Below are 27,719 nucleotides of genomic sequence, written 5' to 3' on the forward strand. Positions count from 1 at the left end.
ATCGGAGCTTTCTTGCGCAAGAGAGCGTCTGCACCGGCACGGATGCTTTTGCGCAAAAGCACATCTCTTGCACAAAAGTACATGCCAGTGTAGACGCTCTCTTGCACAAATACATTAACGCAAAAACTCTTGCGTTAAAAGTATTTGTGCAAAATCTTGCCAACGTAGACGTAGCCAGGGTGTGTCTAGACTACAGAGTTTTTTCAAAAAAAGTGGCTTTTTTTTTAAAAAACTTCCCCTGCATCTAAACTGCTGCCATGTTCTTTTGAAAGTAAATCGAAAGACCATGGCTGGTTTTTTAACTATGGAAAACCTCGTTTTACGAGGAATAACGCCTTTTTTCAAAAGTGCTCTTTCAAAAAAAGGCACTATGTATTGCAAACTGTGCTTTTTCGAAAGCGAGCATCCAGACTGTCTCGGTGCTCTCTTTTGAAAAAGTGGCTTGCTTTTTCCAAAGTACCGGTTGTAGTCTAGATGCTCTTTCGAAAGAGGCTTGCAGTCTAGATGGGACCCAAATATGGGCTCAGATGGTGCAGCAGAGCCAAAACATGTGTGCTACCATATATGAAATGATGGCACACCCAGCTCCTGTCCCTGTCCCTGTCCCAGCTGCTCTCACTGCCCTCCCTGCTCCTGCTTCTCCTGTTGTCCCAGGCCCCACCCACCTCCCGAGGTTGCCGAGGTCCTGAGACCTGAGGTGGCACTTCCAGCTGCACCACGCACCACTCCCAGCCCTGAGTCCCCCTCCTCCTTGGCCCTATCCAGGGAAGAAAAGGAGGAGTTGCACTATATGTAAGAGAGCACTAGGACTGCTCTGAACTCCAGTATAAAGAGGGAGAAAAACCTGTTGAGAGTCTATGGGTTAAGTTTAAAGGAGCAAACAACAGCAGTGATGTTGTGGTTGGTGTTTGCTACAAGCCACCGAATCAGGTGGATGAGGTAGATGAGGCTTTCTTCGGACACCTAAGAGAAGCTTCCAGATCGCAGGCCCTGGTTCTTGTGGGGGACTTTAATCACCCTGACATCTGCTGGGAAACCAATATGGCAGTACACAGGCAATCCAGGAAGTTTTTGGAGAATATTGGGGATAGCTTCTCGACACAAGTGCTGAAGGATCCAACCAGGGGCTATGCGCAGCTTGACCGTCTGCTCACAAACAGGGAGGAACTAATAGGGGAAGTAGAGGTGGGTGACAATCTGGGAAGCAGGGATCATGAGATGGTAGATTTCAGGATCCTGACCAAAGGAAGAAAAGAGAGTAGTAAAATACACACCTTGGACTTCAAAAAAGCAGATTTTGACTCCCTCAGAGACCTGATGGGCAGAATCCCCTGGGATGCTAACATGAAGGGGAAAGGAGTCCAGGACAGCTGGCAGTATTTTAAAGAAGCCTTATTGAAGGCACAGAAAGTAACCATCCCAACACGTAGCAAGAGAGGCAAACATGGTAGGAGACCGGACTGGCTTACAGGGGAAATCCTTGGTAAACTTAAGCACAAAAAGGAAGCTTACAAAAAGTGGAAACTTGGACAAATGACCAGGGAGAGCTATAAATGTATAGCTCAAGAATGCCGGGGGGTTATCAGGAAGGCGAAAGCGCAAAGGGAATTGCGACTGGCTAAGGATGTGAAGGATAACAAGAAAGGTTTCTACAGGCATGTTAATAATACGAAAGTGATCAGACAGGGTGTGCGGCCCCTACTGGATGAAGGAGGTAACCTAGTGACAGATGATGTGTGGAAAGCTGAAGTACTCAATGCTTTCTTTGCCTCTGTATTCACGGACAAGGTGGGCTCCCGGACTAATGCGCTAAATGACACAAGATGGGATGAAGATGGACAGCCCTTGGTGGGTAAAGAACAGGTTAGGAACTATTTAGAACAGCTAAACGTACACAAATCCATGGGTCCAGACTTAATGCATCCGAGGGTACCGAAGGAGTTGGCAAATGTCATTGAGGAGCCTTTGGCCATTATCTTTGAAAAGTCGTGGAGGTCGGGAGAAATCCCGGATGACTGGAAAAAGGCAAATGTAGTGCCCATCTTCAAAAAAGGGAAGAAGGACGATCCAGGGAACTATAGGCAGTCCTGGAAAAATCATGGAAGGGATCCTTAAGGAATCCATTTTGAGATACTTGGAAGAGAGGAAACTGATTAGGAATAGTCAGCATGGATTCACAAAGGGCAAGTCATGCCTGACCAATCTGATTAGCTTCTATGATGAGGTAACTGGCTCTGTGGACATGGGAAAGTCAGTGGATGTGATATACTTGACTTTAGCAAGGCTTTTGATACCGTCTCCCACAATATACTTGCCAGCAAGTTAAGGGAATATGGATTGGATAAATGGACGGTAAGATGGATAGAAAGATGGCTAGAAGGCCGGGCCCAGCGGGTAGTGATCAATGGCTCGATGTCAGGATGGTGGTTGGTTTCTAGCGGAGTGCCCCAAGGTTTGGTTCTAGGACCGGTTTTGTTCAATATCCTTATTAATGACCTGGATGAGAGGATGGATTGCACCCTCAGCAAGTTTGCAGATGATACTAAGCTAGGGGGAGAAGTAGATACGCTTGAGGGCAGAGATAGGGTCCAGAGTGACTTAGACAAATTGGAGGATTGGGCCACAAGAAATCTAATGAGGTTCAACAAGACGGAAGAATCCAAAGCATAGTTACAAGCTGGGGACCAACCAGCTAAGTAGTAGTTCTGCAGAAAAGGACCTGGGGGTTACAGTGGATAAGAAGCTGGATATGAGTCAACAGTGTTCCCTTGTAGCCAAAAAGGCTAATGGCATATTAGGTTGCAATAAGAGGAGCATTGCCAGCAGATCCAGAGATGTCATTATTCCCCTTTATTCGCCTTTGGTGAGGCCACATCTGGAGTATTGTGTCCAATTCTGGGCACCCCACTACAAAAAGGATGTGTACGCATTGGAGAGTCCAGCAGAGGGCAACCAAAATGATTAGGGGGCTGGAGCATATGACTTATGAGGAGAGGCTGAGGGAGTTGGGTCTGTTTAGTCTGCAGAAGAGAGGAGTGAGGGGGGATTTGATAGCAGGCTTCAACTTCCTGAAGGGAGGTTCCAAAGAGGCTGGAGAGAGGCTGTTCTCGGTAGTGACAGTTGGCAGAACAAGGAGCAATGGTCTCAAGTTGTGGTGGGAGAGGTCCAAGTTGGATATTAGGAAAAACTATTTCACTAGGAGGGCAGTGAAGCACTGGAATGAGTTATCTAGGGAAGTAGTGGAGTCTCCATCCCTAGAGGTGTTTAAGTCTTGGCTTGACAAAGCCCTGGCCGGGTTGATTTAGTTGGGATTGGTCCTGCCTAGAGCAGGGGGCTGGACTTGATGACCTTCTGAGGTCTTTTCCAGCTCTACGGTTCTATGATTCTATGATTCTAGGTTCTGAATCCTGCTCCTCCCTAGTTACTTTTATTATGGACAAAATACAAAGTTCTTGGTTTTCAAAATAAAACTGGTATCTGTACTGATACCATGGAAGGGGGGGGGAAGGGAAAGATTGTTGTGGGAAAGGCAGAGAGGGGCAAGGCACAGGCCTCTAGTGGGGGGGTCGTGGGGAGAGTTGGTGGGGTCTTTCAAAGAAACTCTCCCTCAGAGCTTCCCAGATGTGCACCCTCATTTGATGGGCCTGGTGGATGGCAGCTGTGCACGGCGCATTCCACATGGATACAGGCCCTGTTTAGGTGGGTATTAAATTGGTCCCTGCTGAGGTCCAGGTGGCAGGTGTATAGCTTCATCAGCCATGGCATGAGGAGTAGGCCACATCCCCCATGATGCACAGTGGCATCTGCACATCCCCCACCTGACAGTCACGCTGGGGGAAGAATGTGGCAACCTCCAGCTAGTGGTAGAGGCTGGAATTCCTGAAAATGTGTGCATCGTGAGCTCTGCCCAACCTCCCAACAAAAATGTCCATGAACTGTCCATGGTGGTAGACCAGGGCCTGCAGCACCTTGCAGAAATAGCCCTTGCAGTTGATGTATTGGGCGGCTCGATGCTGTGGTGCATGCATGGGAATATGGGTTCCATCTATGGCCCCACCGCAGGTGGGGAAGCCCAGGGTGGCAAATCTGTCCATGATGGGGTCCAGGTCTCCCAAGCAGATGACCCTGTATAGCAGGATGGAGTTAGGCCTTCACCACCTGCAGAAGGAGACAAAGAAATACAGAAAACAGAGAATGAGAGGGGGTGCCTGAGCCCTTGGGAGGTTCCGGAGTCCCTCTTCCTCCTTTCCCCCTCAAACACCGCAAGAGCCACCCCCTATGAGTCGTCCCCCACCCCCTGCAGGGCTGTGTGAGGGCGGGATGGCACATCCCCCTCAGGGATGGGACTTTCCCTCCACTCCCAGCCCACCCCCCACAGCCTCGCACCCCTTTCCCTAGGGTCCCCTTTTCCAAGACTCCCCCCCCCCAGGGATTCTGAGAACACCTTACTTCCATGAGGAGGGCCTGGACAGTGGACTTTCCCATGCCAAACTACTTGCCCATAGACCACTAACTGTCTGGGGTGGCGAGCTTCCAGACAGCGATGGTGACCCACTTGTCCAGGGGGATGGCCAAGAATTTCTTGCGCAAGAAAGCCCGATGGCTAAAATGGCCATCAGAGCTTTCTTGCATAATAGAATGTCTACACTGGCATGGATGCTCTTGTGCAAAGGCACATGCCAGTGTAGATGCTGAATAAAGGGAAAGAAACACTTCCCTAGATCTACTGGAAATGCTCCTCCTAATGCATCCCAATTATCCTGCTTGGCACCATGGGCACATTCTTGACTAGTATCAGCTTCTTATCCACTGTAATCCTAAGGTGTTTCCCTGCATAACTTCTGCTTAGCCAGTTGGTTTCAAACTTAGGGTATGTCTACATTGCATTCCTCTTTCGAGAGAGGAATGCAAATGCAGACTAATGAAATTGCAAATGAAGCACGTATTTGAATTTCCTGTGCTTCATTTGCATAATCGCACCTGGCTGCTTTTTCCCGATGTGCATTACTTTACACTTATCCACATTAAATTTCATTTGCCGTTTTGTTGCCCAATCGCTCAGTTTGGTGAGATCTTCTTGGAGTTCCTCACAGTCTGCTTCTGTCTTGACTATCCTAAACAGTTTTGTATCATCTGCAAACTTTACTACCTCACTGCTTACCCCTTTCTCCAGATCATTTATGAATAAGTTGAAAAGGATTGGTCCCAGGACTGACCTTTGGGGTACACCACTAGTTACCCCTCTCCAATCGGAAAATTTACCATTTATTCCTACCCCTTGTTTCCTGTCTTTTAACCAGTTCTCAATCCAAGAAAGGACCTTCCCTCTTATCCCATGGCCATGTAATTTACACAAGAGCCTTTGGCGAGGGAACTTGTCAAAGGCTTTCTGAAAATCCAAGTATACTATATCTACTGGATCCCCCTTGTCCGCATATTTGTTAACCCCTTCAAAGAACTCTAACAGATTAGTAAAACAGGATTTCCCTTTATAGAAACCATGTTGACTTTTGTCCAATAAATTATGTTCTTCTACATGCTTCACAATTTTATTCTTTAATATTGTTTCGACTAATTTGCCCGGTACTGAAGTTAGACTTACCGGTCTGTAATTGCCAGGATCGCCTCTAGAGCCCTTTTTAAATATTGGTGTCATGTTGGCTACCTTCCAGTCATTAGGTACGGAAGCCGATTTAAAGGATAGGTTACAAACCACAGATAATAGCTCAGCAATTTCCCATTTTAGTTCTTTTAGAACCCTTGGATGAATGCCATCCGGTCCCGGAGATTTGTTAACATTAAGTTTTTCTATTTGTTCCAAAACCTCCTCTAATGACACTTCTAACTGAATGCAAGTGTAACCCACATACCTACTGGGGGTGGTTCACTGTCCCATGTAGTGGCACTTAAACCACTTACAGAAAGAGAGAATGAGTTTGCTCTACAGCCTTAGCTGAGAGCTTGTTGGCTTTTAGCTCAAGCTGTAGAGGCTCATGCACTAAGCTCCAGAAGTGCCAGGTTTAGTTCTGCCTGTCTGCATTATTCAAGCAGCAGAAAATAACATCTGTTCAGACCCAAGAGCAGGATGTTGCAGTAATCAAGGCATAAAATGAGAAGAACTTGAATGGGATCTTTAACTGTGTGGATGTTCAAATCCTAGATCCAGTAAATAATTATACAAAGCTCACAGCTTGAGCTCAGCACCCCTTCGCTGGCCTCCACCTGCAACAGGGAGCCTGTGCTGGCAATACAGCATCATGCCCCCTCCACCACAAGATTGGAGCCAGTGCCGGCTCCCTTTGACGGTAGGGGAAAAACCTCATTGGATCCAGCTTGCAGGGAAGTGCACGTATGTGCACTGCTCCTCCCCTCCCCACAGCTATGCACATGCTTCCTTATCCACCCTACGGGTATGTCTACACTACAAAGTTAGTTCGAACTAACAGACGTTAGTTCGAACTAACTTTCATAGGCGCTACACTAGCGCTCCGTTAGTTTGAACTTAATTCGAACTAACGGGGCACTTAGTTCGAACTAGGTAAACCTCATTTTACGAGGATTAAGCCTAGCTTGAACTTACTAGTTCGAATTAAGGGCTGTGTAGACCCTTAATTCGAACTAGTGGGAGGCGTCCACCTGTGAGTACCCTCGTGTTCCCCTTATGTGTACGGGGGGCTGGGGCGAGAGGGAGCCCCGGGACCGTGCGCCTGGGCCTTGCCCACCACGGAGCAGCAGCTGGGGATCCTGCAGGGGCCCTGGCCTTGCAGAGGGAAGCTGGGTTTCACACACCTGGACCCCTGGGGTAATTGACCGCTGGTCTTCTTGCACCACAGCTGCAGCACCTGGGCCTGCAGGGCGCACCACACCGCCTGCAGCAGCCGACCGCACCCGGGCAAGCAGGTCAGCCAGGAACCAGGAGGACTACCAGAGGTGGCACCTCCGGTTCCTGTATCGACAGCTCCGTCTCCAGGACCACTGGGTCCAGGAGGACCTCAGGCTGCGCCGGAGGAGTCTGGAGGCCCTGGAGGAGCAGGGCCGTGCTCTGCGAGGCCACCTCCAGAGCCTGCTGGACCGCTTCCCATTTCCTCCTCCCCCTGCTTCCCCTCTTGCTCCCCCTCTTGCTTCCCCTGCTCCCCCCGCTCCCGCTCCTGCTTCCTCCACACCCCCTGTCCCTCCTGCCCCCCCCTCCACAACCATTCCCCACCGACGCCCCCGGACCCGCAGTGTGGCGAGACGGGAGAGGCAGCCGGACTCCCACCCCTGAGCTTTCCTTTCCCTTCCTCCCTTCCCTCCCCTCCCCTTCCAGCTCCCTCGTCCCAGGTTTCCCCCTCCCTTCTCCCACCTTCATTCCTCCCTCCCCTCACCCCAGTTCTGTGAAATAAACAGACGTTTTTGTTTGAAAAACAGGTGTCTTTATTTGACAGTAGGTAGGGAGGGGAAAGGGGAAGGGGGGGGTAGGGTGGAAGAAGGCCCCAGTGGGGCATGCAAGGGAGAGGTCAGTCCTCCTCCTCCACCTGGAAGCTCTCCCGCAGGGCTTCCCGGATCCGGATGGCCCCCCGCTGGGCTTCCCGGACGGCGGTGGTGCGGGGCTGACCGTAGTGTCCAGCCATGCGGTCAGCCTCAGCCATCCAGGCTGGCAGGAAAGCCTCCCCCTTCTGCTCACACAAATTGTGGAGCACACAACATGCCGCCACCACGGGAGGGATGTTGTGCTCGGCCAGGTCCAGACGGGTGAGGAGGCATCGAAAGCGGGCTTTCAGTCGCCCGAAGGCCCCCTCCACCACGATGCGGGCCCTGGTCAGCCTGGCATTGAAGGCCTGGCGGGAGGGATTGAGGTGCCCCGTGTAGGGCTTCATGAGCCAGGGCTGCAGTGGGTAGGCGGCATCCCCCACCAGGCACACGGGCATGTCCACGTCCCCGACCCTGATGTGGCGGTCGGGGAAGAAGGTCCCGGCCTGCAGCCGCTGGCACACGGAGGAGTTGCGGTACACCCGGGCGTCGTGTGCTTTGCCGGACCAGCCCACATTAATGTCCGTGAACTGGCCCCGGTGGTCACACACGGCCTGCAGGATCACGGAGAAGTACCCCTTGCGGTTCATGTACCGGGACGCCTGGTGTTCCGGGGCACGGATGGGGATGTGCGTCCCGTCGATGGCCCCCCCGCAGTTGGGGAAGCCGAGGGCGCCGAATCCCCGGATGACAGAATCTGGGTTGGCGAGGCGGACCACCCTGCGGAGCAGCACCTGGTTGATGGCCTTGACCACCTGCGGAGAGAGACACAGCAAAGCGCCAATCAGTGGGGCGCCCGGGTGGCTGGGAGCGTGCGTGCCCTGGCAGTGCCCCGCGCCCCACTCCCGGAAGCAACCCCCCTGGCGGCGTGTAGTACGGCCGGGACAGCCCGACCCCTCCGGTGCGGGGCGCTTTCGCCTCCTCCCGCCCCCCCCCTTTGTCCCTGGGGCGGCCCATCCCCTCCTCGCAGCTCCCCTCCCCTCCGGCTCGGTGGCCAACGAGCGCCGTACCTGCATGAGCACCGCTCCGACGGTGGATCTCCCCACGCCGAACTGGTTCCCAACGGATCGGTAGCTGTCCGGCGTGGAGAGCTTCCAGAGGGCGATGGCCACCCGCTTCTGGAGGGGGATGGCGGGCCTCATGCGAGTGTCCCTTCTGCTCAGAGCAGGGGCGAGCCACTCGCAGAGCTCCAGGAAGGTGTCCCTCCTCATCCTAAAGTTCTGGGTCCACTGTCGGTCGTCCCAGCGCTCCAGGACGATGCGGTCCCACCAGTCGCTGCTCGTGTCCAGACTCCCCAGGGCGGCCAGGCGGAGAGGCAGGGGGCTGACGTTCCCCAGGTGGTGCCAGGCAGCCTCGAGCCATTGCTGGCAGGCTTGCAGCAGCAAGTCCAGAAAGTGCACCGAAGGTGCAGGGCGAGCTGTGGCTCCATGTTGCCACCTGCGGCAGTCCCCCCCGAAGGGAAGCACCGACACAGATGGGCACAGAGACCAACGCTTTGCTGTCCCTCGGCGAGGTTGGAAAGCAAGCAGGAAAAGCTGAGAACCGGCTGTCCAGGGGGGTCCCTTTAAGCACGAGCCTCAGATAGCCTCAGACAGCGGCCACACAAAGCAACTACTGACCTGATGCCCTGCCAGAACTGGTTTCAGCTGCCCTTAAATGCCCCCGTGTCCAATCAGTGTGGACGCGCTAGTTCGAATTAGCAAAACGCTAATTCGAACTAGTTTTTAGTTCTAGATGCGTTAGTTCGCATTAGCTTAGTTTGAATTAACTAGCGCTGTAGTGTAGACATACCCTCACATAGGATTATCAGATAATAAGCTTCTATTCAGCACCCCACATGGCCCCCTTTTATACCATTTTCTGGGGCCAACACCCCCACCTATGGGTGCAGCAGTGATCTGGCTGCTCCCCTCAAGATCCAGTAATGTGACAGGCAGTGACTGGAGGAGCTGCCTGGGCATAGTCTGTAACCCAGGGGCCCACTGTGCAGCAATCATCAGCAGTGTCTGTGTCTCCCCAGCCCCCATTCAGAGCTGAGTACAGGTACCTCCCCAGCCCCCTCCCCACCCCCGTCTCCTGCTCACAGCAGGTCAATAGGGTTCTCCCATTCTTGGGCCTCTGGTTCCCATGCAGCTGCTCCCCACAGGAGTCCCTTGCAGCCCGGCAGGCTGGGGCAGGCCCCATCTCTCCAGCACCAAGGTGATGACGGATACAGACACCAGGAGGAGCGAGACGAGGGTGCAGCGAATGGCCTAGGGGGCAGGAGATGTGGCCGGCCCTGCAAATGGAAGGGACCTGGTGACGGTCGGGTGCAAAGCGGCGGGCGGCCCTGCAGTGCCAGCACTAGGCACAGAGCAGCTGCCGTGTAGAGACCTTGTGTGAGTGCCCAGAGGGCTAGATCTACGGGGGATCATGCTGCAGGGGGCATGTTCCCCCGACAGGAGGCCAAAGTGACGGAGGCTGTTGGGGACTCTCCTCCCTTTGCCCAGGTGGTGTTGGAGGAGCTCAGGCTGCACCAGGACTTGGTGCAAAGGCCTGACAGGAGCCAGCAACGGACACAGCAGCCCAGACCCTCTCGCCTCTCCCCAGTGTGGCTGGCAGCTCACAGGGGCGACCCCGCCCTGGGCACGGGGCCTTGGCACCGGCTGTGGGCTAAGGAGAGGGCGGACGTGGGACATAAGCGATGCCGAAGGGAGGGGTGTGGGCATTAGAGGCCACTACCATTGCCCCGCCCCCTTCCCCGCACCTACCCCTGCCCCTGTTCTGAGGCCACGCCCCCACTCATTCCACTCCCCCCTCCCTCTGCTGCTTGGACTCCCCCACCCTCACTCAGGTTCGCTGGCCTGAGGCTGGGGTTACGGTGCAGGACGGCTGGGGAGTGGGGCGCGGGAGAGGCTGCGGGTTGCAGGCTCTGGGACGGGTTCAGGGCAGCGATGCGAGTTTGGGTGCAGACTCAGGGGCAGTTAACTGTGGGAGGAGGATCCAACAGGAGGCTGGGGTTTGGGGTGGAGGGTGTCTACCCCAGCTGCCTGAGAGATACTAGACTGACTCTGGTTTCCCTGTGGCTCCCCGGCTGGGCTCTCACTCCCACTTCGCCTCTCAGGGTCCCTGCCGGCTCCCCTGCTCTATCTGAATGCGTCCTTGGCGCCTCCAACCCCCCCAAGCCTCACGAATGTGGCCACGACTGAGACATCTCACTCCCCTGGCACTCCAGCCTCAGGCCAGTTTAACTCTCCTGGGTTCCAGGGTGAGTGGCATTTGCGGGTCCCTCTCAATCTGAGGGGGGGCCAAAAATGAGGGATCCCTGAACCTCAGTCCTCCCTGTCCCTTCCCCTCCCCCCAGTGGGGCTGGAGCGCCAGAGCAGCGAGGTGCCCCAGTTGGGGGCCATCTCAGTGAGGCTTGTGGGTTTTGGAAGAAGGGTTTTTGTATTTTGCTTTTCTCATGTGTGGTCCCCAACTGGTTTTTCTGGGGGTCAGTGGCCCTGGAGACAAAAAAGGTTCCTCATCCCTGCCTTAAATAAAGAAAACTTTGAAACCCTGTGTGGTAGACAGAAATTAACATTTTACCTTATTTAAAATGAAGTTTCATAAAGTTAAAACACCTAATCTATGTAAAAATTCAAATTAAACCCGTCACCCAAGCTCCAGCGCAAGCACAATGGCTCCGCGTGATGATGCAATGAACGGTGCGCACCCAGGCTCCTCCCCTAAGCTCCCTTCTGCACCCAACCGCCCCGTCCCAGACCCCAAACCCCTCGGTAGAAATGTGGCCCCTGACCACTTGCCAAAATGCCCCCCCCCCATTAAAAATTATTGACCAAGCCTGATCCAAATGTTTTTTGAAACGTTATTTAATCAGAATGTAAATACAATTCTATACAATTGGGAGGGTTGGGGGGAGGGGGACGCAGCTGCTGGCTCCTCAGCTCTTGCTGCTCTCACTGGCTGTCTTCCTGCTGCAAGGGAAGCAGAATCCGTCAGATTCATCCCTGCGAACTCAGGGGTACTGGGCCCCCCAGCATTTCCACCCTCCTCCCCCCTGCGCTGAGACTTCTGCTCGCTGGTGTAAAGAGCTGCCCAAAGACCTGGAATCAAGAGCACAGGAGGTTTCAGCTGACGGCCCAGAGCCCGGCCCCAACTCCTGGGGCTAAAACAGCTTCCTCCTCCCCCAAACTCCCTTCCAGACCCTGCACCCAGACGCTCTCCTCACCCGGCACCCCAACCCCTGCCCCAGGTCACCCCTTCCTCCTGCCCCCAAGACCCTCCCAGACCTCACCCCCCTCCGCACAACAGAGCAGCCCTAGGCCACTGGCCAACATCTTGGAGCAGCCTCCATCGAAAAGTGTTACCCCCCCTCCCGCCCTGGTTCCCCTCCTACGGGAGATCCGGGCTCCGTGCGTCACTGCCCCTAGGAAGCGCCGCCCCTTTGAAACGCCGGGACAGCGTCACAAAGGGGCAGCGCCGCCCTGTCCACGGCTCGAATAGCCGAGGGAAAATGCATCGACCATTCGATCAGCGACTCACTCCCCACTTCCCACCCCACGTCCTACCCGCACGAGGGCCCCAGCCAGCCCCACCCCCGAGCCCTGCCCTGCCCTGGCAGCGTGTCCTTACCTCTCCCACCCGCACGCTGTTGCTGTGAGCCAGGACCCATCTTTCCTTGTACCAGTGCCTGCACCACAGGTCCTCTGCCTGGTGGATGTTGAGGCCTGCAAGACACACAACAGGGTCATTCTGCTGGCAGGTCTGAGCCCTTCCCCTCCCACGGGTCCCTGCAGGCATCCCTGGGCAAATGGAGGGGCACAGGGGGCAGAAGGAGGGGAACACAAAGGGACGCATCCCCCCTTGGGCCAGTCTGGGGGAAAAGGGCTGGGTCCCCTCCCCCCGCCGCCGGCACCCTCAGGGTGTCCCTGGGGCCCAGGTCCCGGCTGGGTTCCTTACCCCTGTGGTGCAGGAGGAGTTGATACAGGCTGTGCACCCCCTCCCGGGCCAGCCGGCTGACGTCTTCGGATGGGTCCGAAATAAAAAGGCCCAGCTGGGCCGCGTGGTGACCCATCCTCGGCCAGTCGGCGGAGTTCTGAGGGGAGAGAAGAGGGGGGGTCCCTCAGCATCCTGGGGCTGCACGTCCCATGCAAACGGCCGCCGAGGCGGGTCTGAGCTCGGGGGACGGACAGAGACACCTCCCGGGGCGGGGCGGGGCTGGCCTTGCGAGGAGACAACCCTGAGCAATGGCCCCGACTGAAGGGTCACTCCGGGGGTGGAACAAGGGGATCCACTGACGGCCACTCCCCAGTCCCCAGGCCCAGTCCCTCAAGAGCCCCCCTGAAGGGCCCAGGGTCGCCCCTCCCCGGGGAAAGGAGAACGCGGCCCATTCCCGGCCCATTCCCGGCCCTGCCTCTGCCTCCCGGGGACGCTCCCAGCCCCGCGCCCTGCAGCCCCAGACCCCCCGGCTCCGAGGTCACTTACGTCAAACCCCGGGAGGGTGGTGGCGACTCCCAGCAGGGCCGTGGTGCTGCCAAGGGCCCTGGCTCGCTCCTGGGGCAGGCGGGACTCCAGCCACGGGCTCAGGTGCTGGGGGGGAAAGAGACAGGTCAGGACCCGTAGGGAGGCGCCGGTTCTGGGCAGAGCCTGGGGCTCCTCTCGGACTGTGCCCCCCCCCTCCAGCCACTGACACTGCTCCTCTCTCGGCCCCCCGAGGAAGCAGGGACAATGGCCCCGTCCCCCCCACGGGGCTCACCTCCATTATGAGCTGGACCCGGGCGGTGTCTGGGGACTCGGCGAGGAGGCTCGCCAGTAGGGCCTGGAGGTCGTAGGGAAGGGCCCGGATGAACAGCTGCAAGACAAGGGGGAGCCCTGGGTCAGAGGGGGGTTGGGGTTGGGGAATCCAGGCCACCCGCTGGCTCCGGGGTGCAGCCTTGAGCAGGGTCTGAGCCGCCTCGCAGAGCAGGGAGGAGCCCAGGCTGGGCATGGAAGGGACGGGCCCCCCGGGAGAGCAACGGGAACCCTGGAGGGAAGGATCCAAACCTGCAGCTTCTTCCCTCCCTCTGGCCCCCCCCCCCACTCCTCTCTGGAGCTCCAGCCCAGCCCGGGAGCAGGGCCCAGAGGGACGTACCTGCGTGTGGATGGGCTCCTGCTGCCAGTCCCCAGACACTGTCTGTCCCACGGCCGCCATCAGCAGGGGGCTCAGGAGCTGGGCCCGCAGGGGAGGCTGCAAGGTGCTGGCAGGAGAGAGGGGCAGAGACTGTTAATTCAGCAGCAGGAGACAGAGACTTTCCCACTCCCTGGCCAGGGGATCTGCTCTGGGGGGGGGTCGGTACCTGAGGCTGCAGGCGGCGTTGAGGCAGTCGGCCAAGACCAGCGGGGGGGGCGAGTCCTCCATGATCTCCTGGGAGACCCAAGGAGACAAAGGGGCGTGTGAGGCTGGGGCCCCCAAGAGACGCTCACGCGGCCAGCGCCCCCACCCAGCAGGATCCAACCCCACTGCCTCCCGCTGCCCTGTAGCCCCCCTGCTCGACACAGGGCCCCTCCCAGCACCCCCCTCCCAAACCGGGACCAGCTCAATCCTTGTCCCCAGGCCGTCTCCTGCCCCTCCCTGCCCTGGTGACCAGCCTCTGAACCTCCTCATCCCTGCTCCCCAGGCGCATCCCCAGCAGCTCGCTCGGCTGCCTTCCAGCTCCCCCCCCATGGCCCGGGGAGACCCCTCCCTGTCCCGAATCCCCCTTCCTGTCCGGCACCCCAGACCTGCCCCATTTCTGTGTCCCTCCCTCCTCCAGCATCCCCACCCGCCCTCCCCATGTCCACCTCCCCCTCCCCCTCCAGCACTCCTGGCCCCACCCATCCCGTTTCCAGCACCCCCACCCGCCGCCATGGCCCAGGCAGACCCCTGTCTACCCCACGTATCCCCTCCCCTCCTCCCGGCTGCCGCGACTCGCTCACCACGATCCTGGCCATCATGGTGTCCTTGCAGCAGCGCGGCGCCAGGGTGTCCTCGCCCCTTTGGCGGCGAGGCAGGCGGGGGTGACGGCCAGAAGGAACCGCTGCAGGGCGGCTGGGCTCTGCACCCCAGAGAGAGTCTGTGAGCCTGGGGCCTGCCTGCCCCCCACGGACAGCTGCAGGGCTCAGGCCTCCCAGGAGTGGAGGTGGGAGCTGCCGGTTGTCCAAGCACCCACACTCCCCCCCCCAACTGCTGCCTCAGGCTTGTGGGGGCCCAGCTGGTGCATGACAAGAGCCCCCAGCTTGGGGGGCCCAGGTCATGCAGGAGAAGGGGGATCCCCAGGGACAAGCCCCTCCCAGAGGGGGGGACGTGCTGGGAAGGGGCCGGACAATCTCGGGTCCCCCCCGTGTGGAGAAGGTTCCTACCGTGTCCCGGGTGTGGAGCTGCTCTTCGATGTCATAGATGGCCCCTTCCTCCACCCGGGAGTCCACCCGCTCCTGGCAGCGCTCCGGTGAGGCGCAGGGGGACTCTGTGCGGGAGGGAAGGGACCAGGGTGACTCCAGCGGCCAGCAGGGGTCACGCGCCCCCCATGTCAGGGACCCAGGGCAGGTTGGGCCCCACACGCCCCTCGCAGGGACCCATCCCCCTTCCACCCTCACATCTGCCAACGCCCTCAGCAGAGCCCCCACCAGGAACAAGAGAGCCAAGCAGCAGCCCCCCCCCATCCATTGCCCTGGCTGCAGGGCAGACACTGGGGCTGCCCCTCCCCGCCCCTCCCCCCGGGTACTGGGTGAGCCCCTGGGCCCAGCGTGTTCACGGCCCCTCACCTGGGTCTGAGCGGCTGCAGGAGGTGGCCCGGCTGCAGCTGGAGGCCCAGGCGCTGCTGCTGACTGAGCTGGACCCACAGCTGCAGGGGCTGGTGCGGGGAGCGACGGGCTGGGGGCTCCCGGAGACTGGCAGGTCCCCGGGGGCCAGGCAGGGCGATGCCCCCTGGTGGTAATGGGGGCTGGGCTCCCGGGGCAGGTGTTTCTCTCCACAGAGGAGGCCCCGGAGCCACCCTACCCGGCTCCCCCGCTGGGCTGGGTCCCGCCTTCCCAGCCGCCTCTGGAGCCAGGTCCGGGGGGGCCTGGCCGGTGGGCGAGTCGCCCCGAGCTGGTGGGATTCAGCTTCCCCGCCCGCGGGGACGGAGGAGCTGCTCCCCACCGGCCCTGGGGCCATCTTCAGGGCTTTCTTGAACCACAGCCTGATGCGTTTGGCCATGCTGCAAATGAGGGGAGCAAAGGGGAGCTTGGGGCGCAGCCTGCAGAGCGAAATCCAGGGGTTCCAGCTCCCCAGAGCGACTGCCCCCAGCCCCCAAATGGCCCCTTGCTTATCGGCTTGGTCTTGCACAGGCACTGCAAGGACCTGAGTCTCCTGCCCATCAACAGCCCCTGCTCGGCCAATCAGGGGAGAGTCTAAGGTGTGGGGGTTGGAGCGTTCTCCCCAAAGACACCGGCATAGACCTGTTCCAGCCCAGGTCCCCACAATGGGGGCTGCATCCCCCGCCCCACGGCTCCTGCAAACCACCCCCCGTCCTTCAGCTAGTCTGTTGGGTCACAAGCTGGGGGGGCAGCAGGGGAAGGTCACAGAGGAGGCAAGAACAGAGCAGAAATGTGGGGGGATGGAGGAAAAGGGAAACCAACCAGGAGAAAGCCCCAGTGGCGCTAAGGACACAGCCCAGGTGAGGAATCACCTTCTGGCCCTTGACCGAGGGCTGGGCCTGCCTGGAACCCAGCCGGCCCCGGGCGGGATCCAACCCCTGGGGGCTCTTACCTTCTTCACAAAGGTGTCGGGATGTGGAACTCACAGAACACGAATGAACCGTGAGGAGGAGACGCACCAGAGCTAAAGCAACCGGGGGTCTCCAAAGTCCCCTGGGCCCGCCCCCCCCTTTATCAGCCTGAGACGTGGGTCCCTCTGTGAGGTCACCACCTCCCCACCTGCCCTTTGACTTATATGCTGAGGGCTGCCCAAAGCCCCTGTGAGGTCACTGGCCCCCCCTCACCCTGCCAGGCAAATGTCCTGCCTCTGGCCACCCCCCTGGGAAGTTGGAGCCATTACTTGGGGTCCCTCCCCCTCCCTCACTGGGCACCCTGCAGCCAGCAGCTCCAGTAGCCCCATAGGCTGCTCCCTGCCCTACACTGCAGGCTTCTTGCACAAGAACTGTTTCACGCCGGAGTTCTTGCGCAAAAGGTCTCGTGCAAGAGCACCTCCACCCTGCCATGGGCTTTTGCACAAGAGCGTCCATGGCATTGTGAACACTTTCTTGTGCAAGAAAGCTCTGATGGCCATTTTAGCCATAAAAGTGTCTTGCTCAAGAAGCCCCTGGTGCCCGTCCACGCTGCCTTTTTGCACAACAGCTCTTGCACAAAAGGGGCTTATTCCTCGTGGGGAGAGGAATAACTCCTGTGCAAGAAGCCCTCTTTTCTGATGCTTTACTGCAAATTTACTTGCACAAGAATTCACGTACAGTTAGACGTGCCACAAGTTTTCGCACAAGAACTGTTGTTCTTGAGCAAAATGTCTGCAGTGCAGACGTGGCCTTGGTGTCACCCAGCACTGGACTTCCTGGCCAGGAGCAAGAGTTAGAGCCTCCCACTCGCCCTGCTGCCTCTGACGGGCTCCCGTCCGGCCCCAGCCCTGGGCTTTGCCCTAGCGCATCCCAGCAAGGCCTCTGGCCTGCACTAGACCCATTGACATGTGGAGAATCCACCACTGCCCTGGGGCGCTTGTGTCTGTGGGACTCGGACTCACAGCTGAGCATGGAGCCTGATTTCTCCCAAGACTTTGGCTCTTTCCTGGCCAGGCCCTGGGGCTGGTTCCACCTTTGTCTGCCAGGGACCGATACTGTCTCTCCAGGGTGGCCCTGCAGTGCAGGCACCTTCCTTTCCCCCCTCGGGAGCAGTCATTGTTCTGCACCCCACAAAGCAGTGGGGGGCTCCTGGTTGCCCAGGTACCAATCTCTGAGCTTCTCTCTCAACGGGGGCCAGGCCTGGAGGCTCTAGTCCCCCTGAGACTCACTGGTGCTGGCTCACCCCCTGTCCTGCTCGTGGCTCCGTTGTCCTCCTCCCCACAGCCCCCCCCCACCTCTAAATGCTCCCCTTCCCCTTCCCCGTGGCCAGGCCCTGCAGGGCTCTGGGGGCTGGTTTGCTGCCCTCAGCCCTGCAGTAGCCTGCTCCCCAGTTTGCAGCCCCTCCCATCATGCGTGGGGTCTCCTGGTACCGGAGGGAGGACGGGGGCAGACCAGGAAGGTTAATTTGATGTTGCAGCGGCAGGAGAAGGGGGGGTGGCGCAGAGGAGCTGTCAGTACATTATCCCAATACCCCATCCCAGTGCAGGTGTCGCACTCAGCTCTACCTGCAGGGGAGTCTCTATCTGCGGTGAGCAGAAAGGGGGTCTAGGACACACACACAAGTGGCCACAGAACCACGCAGGAGCAGAGTCGTTCTGCGAAAGGGAGAGGTTTATTAGGTCTGCGAGGGCGGCCGTAAGGGGGTGTCGTGTGTGTGCCCCTCATCTCCGTCTGGGCAGCGGCACCGGTCGGGCTCAGAATTGGGCACAGGACCTGACCACGGCACCATCGATCTCCAGTGTATTGATCTGCTGGAAGCCGCGGCAGAGCTGAATTGCAGAACGGCTGCCCATTGGCAAAGACCTTGAAATGCTGGTTCCTGCAGCCGATGGAGAGTAACACACTCCTCCTGGGGGGAGGAGCAGCCAAGAGAGGGACCCACTCAGACTGGCCTGGCAGCGTGACGTAGTGGAACCAGCGCTGCCTAGGTGGGGTTCTACCTCCCCCCAGTCTGCTTCTGAGACCGAGTTTCCCCCTCTGCCCCATGGGCTAACAACAAGGCACTTTACAAACATTCTCTGTGCCATCGGCATTGTATGAAGGGGGAAACTGAGGCATGGAGCGGCATCTGATTTATACAGCCCAACCCAGTCCCCACCCCTCTCAGTCTGCAGGAAAAGAAGCCAAGTGCTCTTGTTCCCACTACTCCTCCATGCCCCTGCTTCCACCTGATGTCAAATACACAAAGCTCACTACTTCTTCTTTCCTGCACTTAAGCCAAGCAGATCAGGATGGGGAGGAGACATGAGGGAGCCCCCAGGCTCTTGCTCTCTCTCGCACATACACACACATATATTACTTTAGAAAATGCCAGGTGTGAGCTAGAGGAGAATCTCCATTAACTGTTAGCACTATAGGGCATATGATACATAGATAAAGCATTTACAGTCCATCCAGCAGAGGGCAACAATACACCCCGCACACATGTAGCTCCCCCTCCTTTTCCAAATGCCCCAAGTTTTAAACTACTGGAGACTACCCATTAGCTGTTAGTTGTATAGGAGCTATGGGTATGTCTACACTACAAAGTTAATTCGAACTAGCAGCCGTTAGTTCGAATTAACTTTCATAGGTGCTACACAGGCAAACTGCTAGTTTGGACTTAATTTGAACTAGGTAAACCTCATTCTACCAGGAGTAACGCCAAATTCGAATTCAGTAGTTGGATTTAAGGGCTGTGTAGCCACTTAATTCGAACTAGCTGGAGCCCAGCCCTCCCCAGTTTGCCCTGGTGGCCGCTCTGGGCCAAACCAGGAAAACTCCTCTCCTCTCCCCAGCCCTGGGGCCCTTAAAGGGGTAGACTCTGGCCAGAGCCAGCCCTGCCAGCAGTCTCTGCCCCGAACCAGTGGCTGCAGGATGAGCCAGGCAGCCAGTGCCAGCGAGCCGTCCCCCCGCCCAGTCCCCCAGCACCCAGGGCCAGCCAGGGGCCTTAGACAGCGCGCACCCTCCTGGACTAGTGTGGAGGTCATGGACCTCATTGAGGTTTGGGGGCAGGCCCCCAGCGTCCATGATCTCCGCACTAGGAGGAGGAACGTGGCCGTCTACAGGCGCATAGCGGCTGCCATGGCCCGAAAGGGACACAGGCCACCCAGGAGCAGGTGCACGTGAAGGTCAAACAGCTGTGGCAGGCGTACGCCAGGGCCACCAGGGGCGGCGCCGCAGCAGGGGCTGCCACCTGCCCCTACTTCCCCGCCCTCGACCGACTCCTGGGGGGCGGGGCGGTCTGTGCCAGCCCGGGAGGCAGCGAGCCGGGACTGGAGGGCCCTGACCTGGGCACACCGGAGGGGCCACCACAAGGAGTTCCAGCCCTGGAGTCGGCAGGGTCATCCAGAGAGACCCTACCGGGTAAGTAGTTCGAATTAAGTAGTTCGGGGGGGAGGCGGGAGGGAGACCAGGGACCGCACACGTGGGCCATGCCTCCCACGGATCACACAGACACCTGTGCACGTGCAAGCACATGCCATGCCACGCTCCAGCTGCGTGACACCCAGGGGCCGTGGCCCAATAGGCACATGCATGTGTGAAGAGACCTGACATGCTCCTGACCCTGGGGCGGGACCCAGCAGGATGCTTTCCCTTCACACGTCTCCTCTACATGGAGGCAGGGGACATCTCCCCCCCCCCCGCCCGCCGCCCCGGCCACACTATACACGGCACAGGGACATGGGTGCGGTCTTGGGGCAGCTCCCAGTCCCGGGGAGAGCCAGACATCCTGACCATGGCCTCTGTACAAGCACAGCGGCTCTGATGGTGCAGGGCATGGTCGCCCTCACGTTGCGGGGTGGGGGGAGGGGGCTGGGCATCATCTACTGTGTCCCCAGGGAGAAGTGACCACTCTCTTTCTCTACAGCTGCACCAGCTGCTCGTCCAGGGCGCACCACCCCCCCGGGACATGCTCCCGCACCCACGGCCTGCTCCGGACCACCACCACAGAGCAGGAGTACTGGGACCAGCACCTGGGGTCCTTGCGAGCCCTGCACCACACCGTCGAGGCCTGGATGTGGGAAGATCTGCAGCTCCGCCAGGAGCAGCTGGCTGAGGACCGAGCCAGAAATGCAAATCTGTAGGCCCTGCTGCAGAGCATGGTGCCCTGTGCTGATCCTGCGCCTGCTGCCCCCCCAACAACTGTCCCTCCTCCCACTCCTGCCCCCTCCCACCTCTTCCTCCTCAACCCCCACACCCTCCTCCTCCTCAATGTCCACATCCCCGACCTCAACCTCTGCACCCTCCACCCCATCCCCCCTGGGACGCCGAGGCCCCCTCCCTCGCCGTGCTGGGAGGCGGTTGGCCCGGCGAGACCCCCACCCCGATCCCTGAGTTTCCCCTCCCCCTCTTTCCCCTTGCTTTCCCCTTCCAGCTCCCTCCTCCCAGTTTTCCCCCTCCCCTCTCCCACACTTTCTCCTGCCCTTTCCTGCCTCCTTTCCCCCGTCTCCCCACAGTTTTATTTCCCCTCCCCAGTTTTGTTAAATAAAGAGAGTTTGTATTTTTGAACACACGTGCCCTTTATTTTTTTACATCAGGAAGGGGGGCTAGGGAGGGGTAAGTGGAAGAAGGTGAGGGAGGAATGGGGCATGAGCCCCCGATGGGGAGGACTAGGGTGGCTCTGCGGGCTCCTTGGGGTGGAAGCTCTCCTGCAGGGCCTCCTGGATCCTGACAGTCCCCCGATTGACCCCCCCGGATGGCTGAGTGCTGTGATGTGCCGAGTGCGAGCACTCAGGGCACTCCAAGTCAGGACTGCTTTGCTGTCCCTCATCGAGGTAGACAAGCTAGTGGGGAACCCTGAGAACTGTCTGTCCGGGGTGGGGGTCGGGTCCCTTTAAGCACAGCCCTCGGCTAGCCTGAGGCAGCAGCTCCACGCTCTAAGTCCTAACCTGATGCCCTGCCGGCACTGCTTCCGGCCAGCCTTAACCCCGGTTCAGGGTCCACTCAATGTGGACTTGCTAGTTCGAATTAGCAAAATGCTAATTCAAATTAGTTTTTAGGTCTAGATGCACTAGTTCAAATTAGCTTAGTTCGAATTAGCTAATTCGAATTAAGTTAGTTCCAATTAGTGCTGTAGTGTAGACATACCCATTAATGACACACGCTTGCAGTTCTGATGCCATGCAACAGACTGCACAGAAAAAGTTGTGTATGAAAAAAAAAGTTTATTGAAGTTTTTCTACAATATTTTACCAACATTTTTAAAGCAAAAATGGTTTAATTTAAGTTAAATCTTTGCCCTCAGACACTTCACGTGCAATGATCTTGGGCATTGCACACAATAATTTAGCACTGAAAGGCGATCTTTTCCTGTGCTTTGCGGTGACAATTTGGATTTGGGCATCAAAATCCAAACTGGCAGGAAAATGTCTATTTGAAACTAAACCTCACACAAGCCATTTGTGCTTCTAACTGACCGTTCTGTCTCCTTTCATTTGTAAAAAACTCAAAACAAAGGAAAATGTCAAACAGAAGCCCAGGTGGGATGATACGTCTGGTGCCTCCTGCCACAGCAACCCCCCACCCAGTGAGTGCAGAGGAGGCAATAACTCACTGGCTGCCGGGTTACGACAGGGGCAGGGAGTTCCAGAAGAAACTCGCCCAGTTGAAGGGTTTGGGATTCCCCCTTGGAAAGAGCTACTTTCCTGCCCTGAAAAGACATTTCCAGGCTCAGTCATGCTGGGCAAATCCCAGGAAAGGGGCAGGGAGACAAAGCGTCTCATTGGACGAGCACGCCCCCCTGTTGTGTCATCATATTTCCTTTGGCATCCGTTGCCATGTGTGACGGACCGGACTAGGCCGTGTCTGGGCACAGCTGAGGGCATCCGCTCAGGGCGAATTGCTCAAATTCGGGGCTCCTTACAGCCCCCAGACTGGTGACCTTTCCAAACAGGCCACAAACCAGTCCCATGGAGCGCTTCAGCAGCCTGCCTGAAGCCTCCCGAGCAAAACCCCTCCAACACCCCAGCAATATCCGTGCCCCAGATGGCCCCGGGCCTCATACACCGGTGAGGTCACTCGTCAGGTCAGGCCAGTGAACTACGAGATCTATCAACCGGATCGGAAGAAGAAAACCCAAATATTTCATGTAAATTTCCTGAAGCACTGGCGAGAACGGGAGGTCCTGATGATTACCCCCTACCCAGCGGAGCCCACTCTAGGGCCGGAAATACCTGATCTGGGGGAGGAAAGAGAGCCACAGCTGGGAAATACCCTCTCTGCAACCCAGGTGAAACAAGCACATTGTCTCATAGGGTATGTCTACACTACCCCGCTAGTTCGAACTAGCGGGGTAATGTAGGCATACTGCACTTGCAAATGAAGCTCGGGATTTGAATTTCCCGGGCTTCATTTGCATAAGCGGGGCGCCGCCATTTTTAAAACCCCGCTGGTTCGAACCCCGTGCAGCGCGGCTACACGGGGCACGAACTAGGTAGTTGAAACTAGGCTTCCTAGTTCGAACTACCATTACTCCTCGTGGAATGTAGACATACCCAGAGAGACATTTCGAAAGACCTTCACAACCCAACCCGGCCGTACTGGGGTAATAACACATAACATTTGGACCCCTCCAGGCCAAGTTGTACGAGAAGGTACTCGGCCTCTCCCCCGCCAGATGCGGAAGGTAGTCGAGGAGGAAGTCCAGTCGAAGTTGTATTTATTGGTTAGCAATTCCAGTTCTTCCTGCTTATTACCCATACTTCTCGCATTTGTATATAGGCATCTAAGATACTGATTTGATCTTGCCTCCCTGTTGTGCCCTGACCCTCCTTTCTCCTTCCCATTATAGGCCGTAGTCCCCCCCATTTCCAACCCATCTCCCAGTCCCGCACATTCAGCACTTACCTGTGGGCTTTGCTCACCTGTCCCCGTCGAACCTAGTTTAAAGCCCTCCTCACAAGGTTAGCCAGTCTGTGTCCAAACTGAAGGACAGGAAATTACCTGTGAGAAATTTGAATGTGTGGAATCCAGGGAGCTCAGAGCTGGGGTGTGTGAGTGTGGGGAGCTCAGGTTAGGGGGATGGAGTGTGAGGATGTGGGGGAGCTCAGGGCAGGGGGGTGGGAAGTCTGTAGATGTGGGGGAACTCAGAGCAGTGGGATGGGGAATGTGGGAGTATGGGGAGCTCAGGGCGGGGGATGAGGAGTGTGAGGATGTGGGGGAGCTCAGGGCAGGGGGTGGGGAGTGTGGGAGGATGGGGAGCTCAGGGCAGGGGTATGGTGGAGCTCAGGACAGGGGGCTGGGGAGTGTATGGGTGTGGGGAGCTCAGGGCAGGGAGTCCAGGAGTGAGGGGGGGCGCAGTGCAGGGATTGTGGTGCAGGAGTCAGGGTAGGTGGTGGTGGGTGTTTGGAGGCTCAGGGCAGGGGACTGGGAGTGCAGCCACTACACTACTTGGCCACCAGATCCCTGGAGTACACTGTGGCTGTGCAGCCCAGCGTGCTGACAGCACCCAGAGCCCCGCCCCCAGCCCGCCAGGCTTAGTGGGGCACCCCAGAGCGGCTTCCTATCGCCCTTGTCTAGCACAACATGGACAGTTGGTTCCCACTACCGTGATCTCCTAGGAGACTGAGACACCATTCTGCCAGGACGGCCCAAGCTGCTGAGGGAAATTGCCCCCCACCACCCCGTCTGTCCAGGTCCCTCTGCCTCTGGGTTTGTTCTTCAAGGGCCAGACGTGTGGGGCTGGGACTGTCCTTGTTCTGTGTTTGCAGAGTGCCCAGCAGAATGGCTCCTGCTTCACCCCTGGCCTAGAAATAACCAGAACAGGCAGTTTGGGGAGGGAAGAACCAGGGAAGGGAAGGTTTGGGGCCGGGGGCTAAGAGGCGGGGCTGAGAGGCAGGGCTGGGGTGGAGATGCAGATGTAGGGAGTTGGGGTGGAGGCTGGAAGAAATGGAACTCAAGGAGCTGGAAGGGTTGGTGCAGGATGGAGTAAAGGGAGGGGGGCCAGGCAGTGGGTGCTACAGGACATGGAGGTGCCAGCGACAGCAGGGAGCAAGAGACGTTTGTTTGACAGGACCCCAGGGATTTGGGAGCGAGGAACAGTGGGAGGGGAGTGGGAAACATTTGGGGAGAGGAACCTTTGGGAGACCTGGTGGTGAGGAGGGCGGCAGTCAATGGGAGAGGAGACAAAAAGGAGCAGGTGCTGCCTGGGTCCAAGGAGATGGGGAGAGATGGGGTCTGGGTATCATGAGTACCAGAGTTAGCTGCACCTCCGTCCTCCTCCCTACCTGGTATCTCTGGCCCCTCCCTCCCGAACTTTACTTCTGCATGTCTCTGGGCCTCTCTGTCAGTGCCAGAGGGGATCCCCCCCCAATGGCTGGATTCTTCCCTTCCCGAGACATGCAGTCACCATCTCAGTGGGGTGGGAGCCCTTTGATGCTTCGCCTGCGTGTTCCCAGCCGAGAAGGGGCGGCTAATCCCGCAGAAGCAGAGCCCTGCACTTTTGAGTACCTGGACCCAGGGTTTTGCTGCTTTACAGCGGGTGGGGTTAAAATAACGGAACTTCTCTTGTCCCACCAATCCCCCAGGACTCACCCCTCTTCTCTGCATTGCGCAGCGTCCGGGGGATACCGCCCCGCGGGGACACTCATGCCCGTGTCCAAGGGGCTGTCCCGTAGCCTATGTCAGTGTGAAAAGCATTAAAGGAGCCTGCCCCAGAGGGAGAGCGTCTCTGGGGGCGCTGTCCCGGGATGACTGCAGTGCTTTGTCCATGCCAGAGTAGTGAGAGGCAGCCGCAGCCAGGGTTGCCAGATGGTCAATAAAAATACCGGACACACTTGCCATTGCATCACAACCTACAGTACATCTTATTTAGAAAACTGAGATATTTTCTCAATTTATCTCCTGGACAGAAAGCTCAAATACTGGACTGTCCGGTTCAAACGGGACACCTGGCAACCCTAGCCGCAGCCCCTGCCCGGAAAAGCTCCCAAGCTAAGGAGGTCACCTTCAGAAGCACCTGGGGGATTTAGGAGCACCAAACAGTAGGCACAAAGCACAGTCACACACTTGTGCTCCCAACTCCCTTAGGGTATGTCTACACTACAAAGTTAATTCGAACTAACAGACGTTAGGTGCTACACACGCAAACCGCTAGTTCGAACTTAATTCGAACTAGCGGAGCGCTTAATTCGAACCAGGTAAACCTCATTCTATGAGGACTAATGCCTAGTTGGAATTAAGTAGTTCAAATTAAGGGCTGTGTAGCCCCTTAATTCGAACTAGTGGGAGGCTAGCCCTCCCCAGCTTGCCCTGGTGGCCACTCTGGACACCACCAGAGAAACTCGTCTGCCCCCCTCCCGGCCCCGGAGCCTTTAAAGGGGCACGGGGTGGCTACGGTGCCCGTCCCAGGTGCAAGCCTGCCAGCACCCAGCCAGCAGACCCTGCACCTGGCACGGCACGAGCCAGCCACCCGCTACCACCCAGCCCTCCGCCACTTCCCGGGACCAGGCTGGCGGCTCCCGGGAGCCTGCCCAAGTCCGCAAGAGGCGGGCGCCCACCTGGTCTAGTGCGGACATCGTGGACCTCATCCATGACGTCCGCACTAGGCACAGGAAAGTGGCCATCTAGGGCAGGATAGCTGCCAGCCTGGCCACCCAGGAGCAGGCTTGCATGAAAATCAGGGTGGTCCAGTGAGACCCCCGACCCTGAGCCCTGAGCTTAGAATGGCCGTACTGGGTCAGACCAAAGGTCCATCTAGCCCAGTAGCCTGTCTGCCGACAGCGGCCAACACTAGATACCCTGGAGGGGATGGACCGAAGACAATGACCAAGCCATTTGTCTCGTGCCATCCATTTCCAGCCTTCCACAAACAGAGGCCAGGGACACCATTCCTACCTCCTGGCTAATAGCACTCCATGGACCCAACCTCCATGACTTTAGCTCACTTCTCTTTAAACTCTGTTCTAGTTCTTCACAGCCTCCTGCAGCAAGGAGTTCCACAGGTTGACTCTTTGCTTTGTGAAGAAGAACTTTCTGTTATTAGTTTGAAGCCTGCTACCCATTCATTTCATTTGGTGTCCTCTAGTCCTTCTATTATGGGAACTAATGAAGAACTTTTCCTTATGCACCCTCTCCATACCACTCATGCTTTTATAGACCTCTATGATATCCCCCCTCCGTCTCCTCTTTTCTAAGATGAGAAATCCCAGTCTCTTTAGCCTCTCTTCATATGGGACCTGTTCCAAACCCCTGATCATTTTAGTTGCCCTCCCCTCTCCCACCCTCTCTCTTCCCACCTCCTTTTCCCAGTCTCCCTGAGTTTTGTTCAATAAAGAGAGTTTCTATTTTTGAACAGATGTGTCCTTTATTTTGTACATCAGGAAGGGAGGAATGGAGTACGAACCCCCGATGGGGAGGATTGGGGTGGCTCTGCGGGCTCCTTGGGGTGGAAGCTCTCCTGCAGCCTCCCGACTGATTCCCCTCCCCGGATGGCAGCCTGCGGCAAATGTAGCCGGGCTGATGGCCGAGTGCTGTGATGTGCCGAGTGTGGGCACTCAGGGCACTCCAAGGAAGGACTGCTTTGCAAGCGAGGAACCTCTGAGATCTGTCTGTCCGGGGTGGGGGTCGGGTCCCTTTAAGCACAGCCCTCGGCTAGCCTGAGAGAGCAGCTCCATGCTCTAAGTCCTCCTCTGATGCCCTGCCAGCACTGCTTCCGGCCATCCTTAACCTCGGTTCAGGGTCCACTCAATGTGGACATGCTAGTTCGAATTAGCAAAATCTGGATGCGCTAATTCGAATTAGCTTAGTTCGAATTAACTAATTCGAACTAAGTTAGTTCAAATTAGCGCTGTATTGTAGACATACCCTTGAAAATTCTCCCCTTAGGCGAGTTAGAATCAGTGTCCCCGTTTCACAGATGGGAGCTGAGGCCCAGTCAGGGGAGTGGCAGGGCCAAGGGCTCTGCAGCAGACCTGGGACTTGAACCTCAGTCTCCCAGAAGTTCCACAACCAGCCCGCGCTGCTTTGCTAAAGGTGCAGGCGGGACTGTTTGTGCAGGAGGAGTTGGGCTGGCTGGCTGGCTGGCTGGGACAGGCCATGGCAGGGCTCGGCCCTTGGCCTGGCTGGGAGCGAGCAGAGGCCTGCAGGCTGCGGGGCAGTGACTGGAGGAGCTGCCTGGGCATAGTCTGTAACCCAGGGGCCCACTGTGCAGCAATCATCAGCAGTGTCTGTGTCTCCCCCCTGCACCGGTCACCATCACCCTTGGTGCAAGCTGCAAAACTGTTCACTCGTTTTGTGACACTGACTAGAGCTCAGTGATGCCAACTCCCCTGATTTGCTCACAAGCCTCCTGACAACTGGGGACTTTTCCCCCCTGGAAACCCCAGGCCCATTATTACATTTAAGCCAGATCTGGGAATTTCACTGTCTGATGCCGCATGCACGGCTAGCAACTGGGATTGCGCT

At 57.5% G+C, this 27,719-nt stretch overlaps 1 protein-coding gene across 1 annotated transcript in view; it reads right to left on the reverse strand.

Annotated features, from left to right (window-relative positions):
• LOC142823342 (uncharacterized) overlaps positions 1 to 27,719 on the reverse strand; it is a 142,395-nt gene that overhangs the window by 30,527 nt on the left and 84,149 nt on the right. The window contains exons 4-9 of the mRNA XM_089770389.1: positions 13,827 to 13,894; positions 13,622 to 13,727; positions 13,247 to 13,342; positions 12,976 to 13,080; positions 12,451 to 12,586; positions 12,124 to 12,218 (exon numbers count right to left, since the gene is read on the reverse strand). Of these exons, the coding sequence (XP_089626515.1) occupies positions 12,124 to 12,218; positions 12,451 to 12,586; positions 12,976 to 13,080; positions 13,247 to 13,342; positions 13,622 to 13,727; positions 13,827 to 13,894 (606 nt within the window). The remainder of the gene's footprint in view (positions 1 to 12,123; positions 12,219 to 12,450; positions 12,587 to 12,975; positions 13,081 to 13,246; positions 13,343 to 13,621; positions 13,728 to 13,826; positions 13,895 to 27,719) is intronic.

The sequence above is a fragment of the Pelodiscus sinensis genome, chromosome 18, assembly GCF_052426305.1.
Source record: "Pelodiscus sinensis isolate ZL-2025 chromosome 18, ASM5242630v1, whole genome shotgun sequence".
In the NCBI taxonomy this organism is placed as follows: domain Eukaryota; kingdom Metazoa; phylum Chordata; order Testudines; family Trionychidae; genus Pelodiscus; species Pelodiscus sinensis.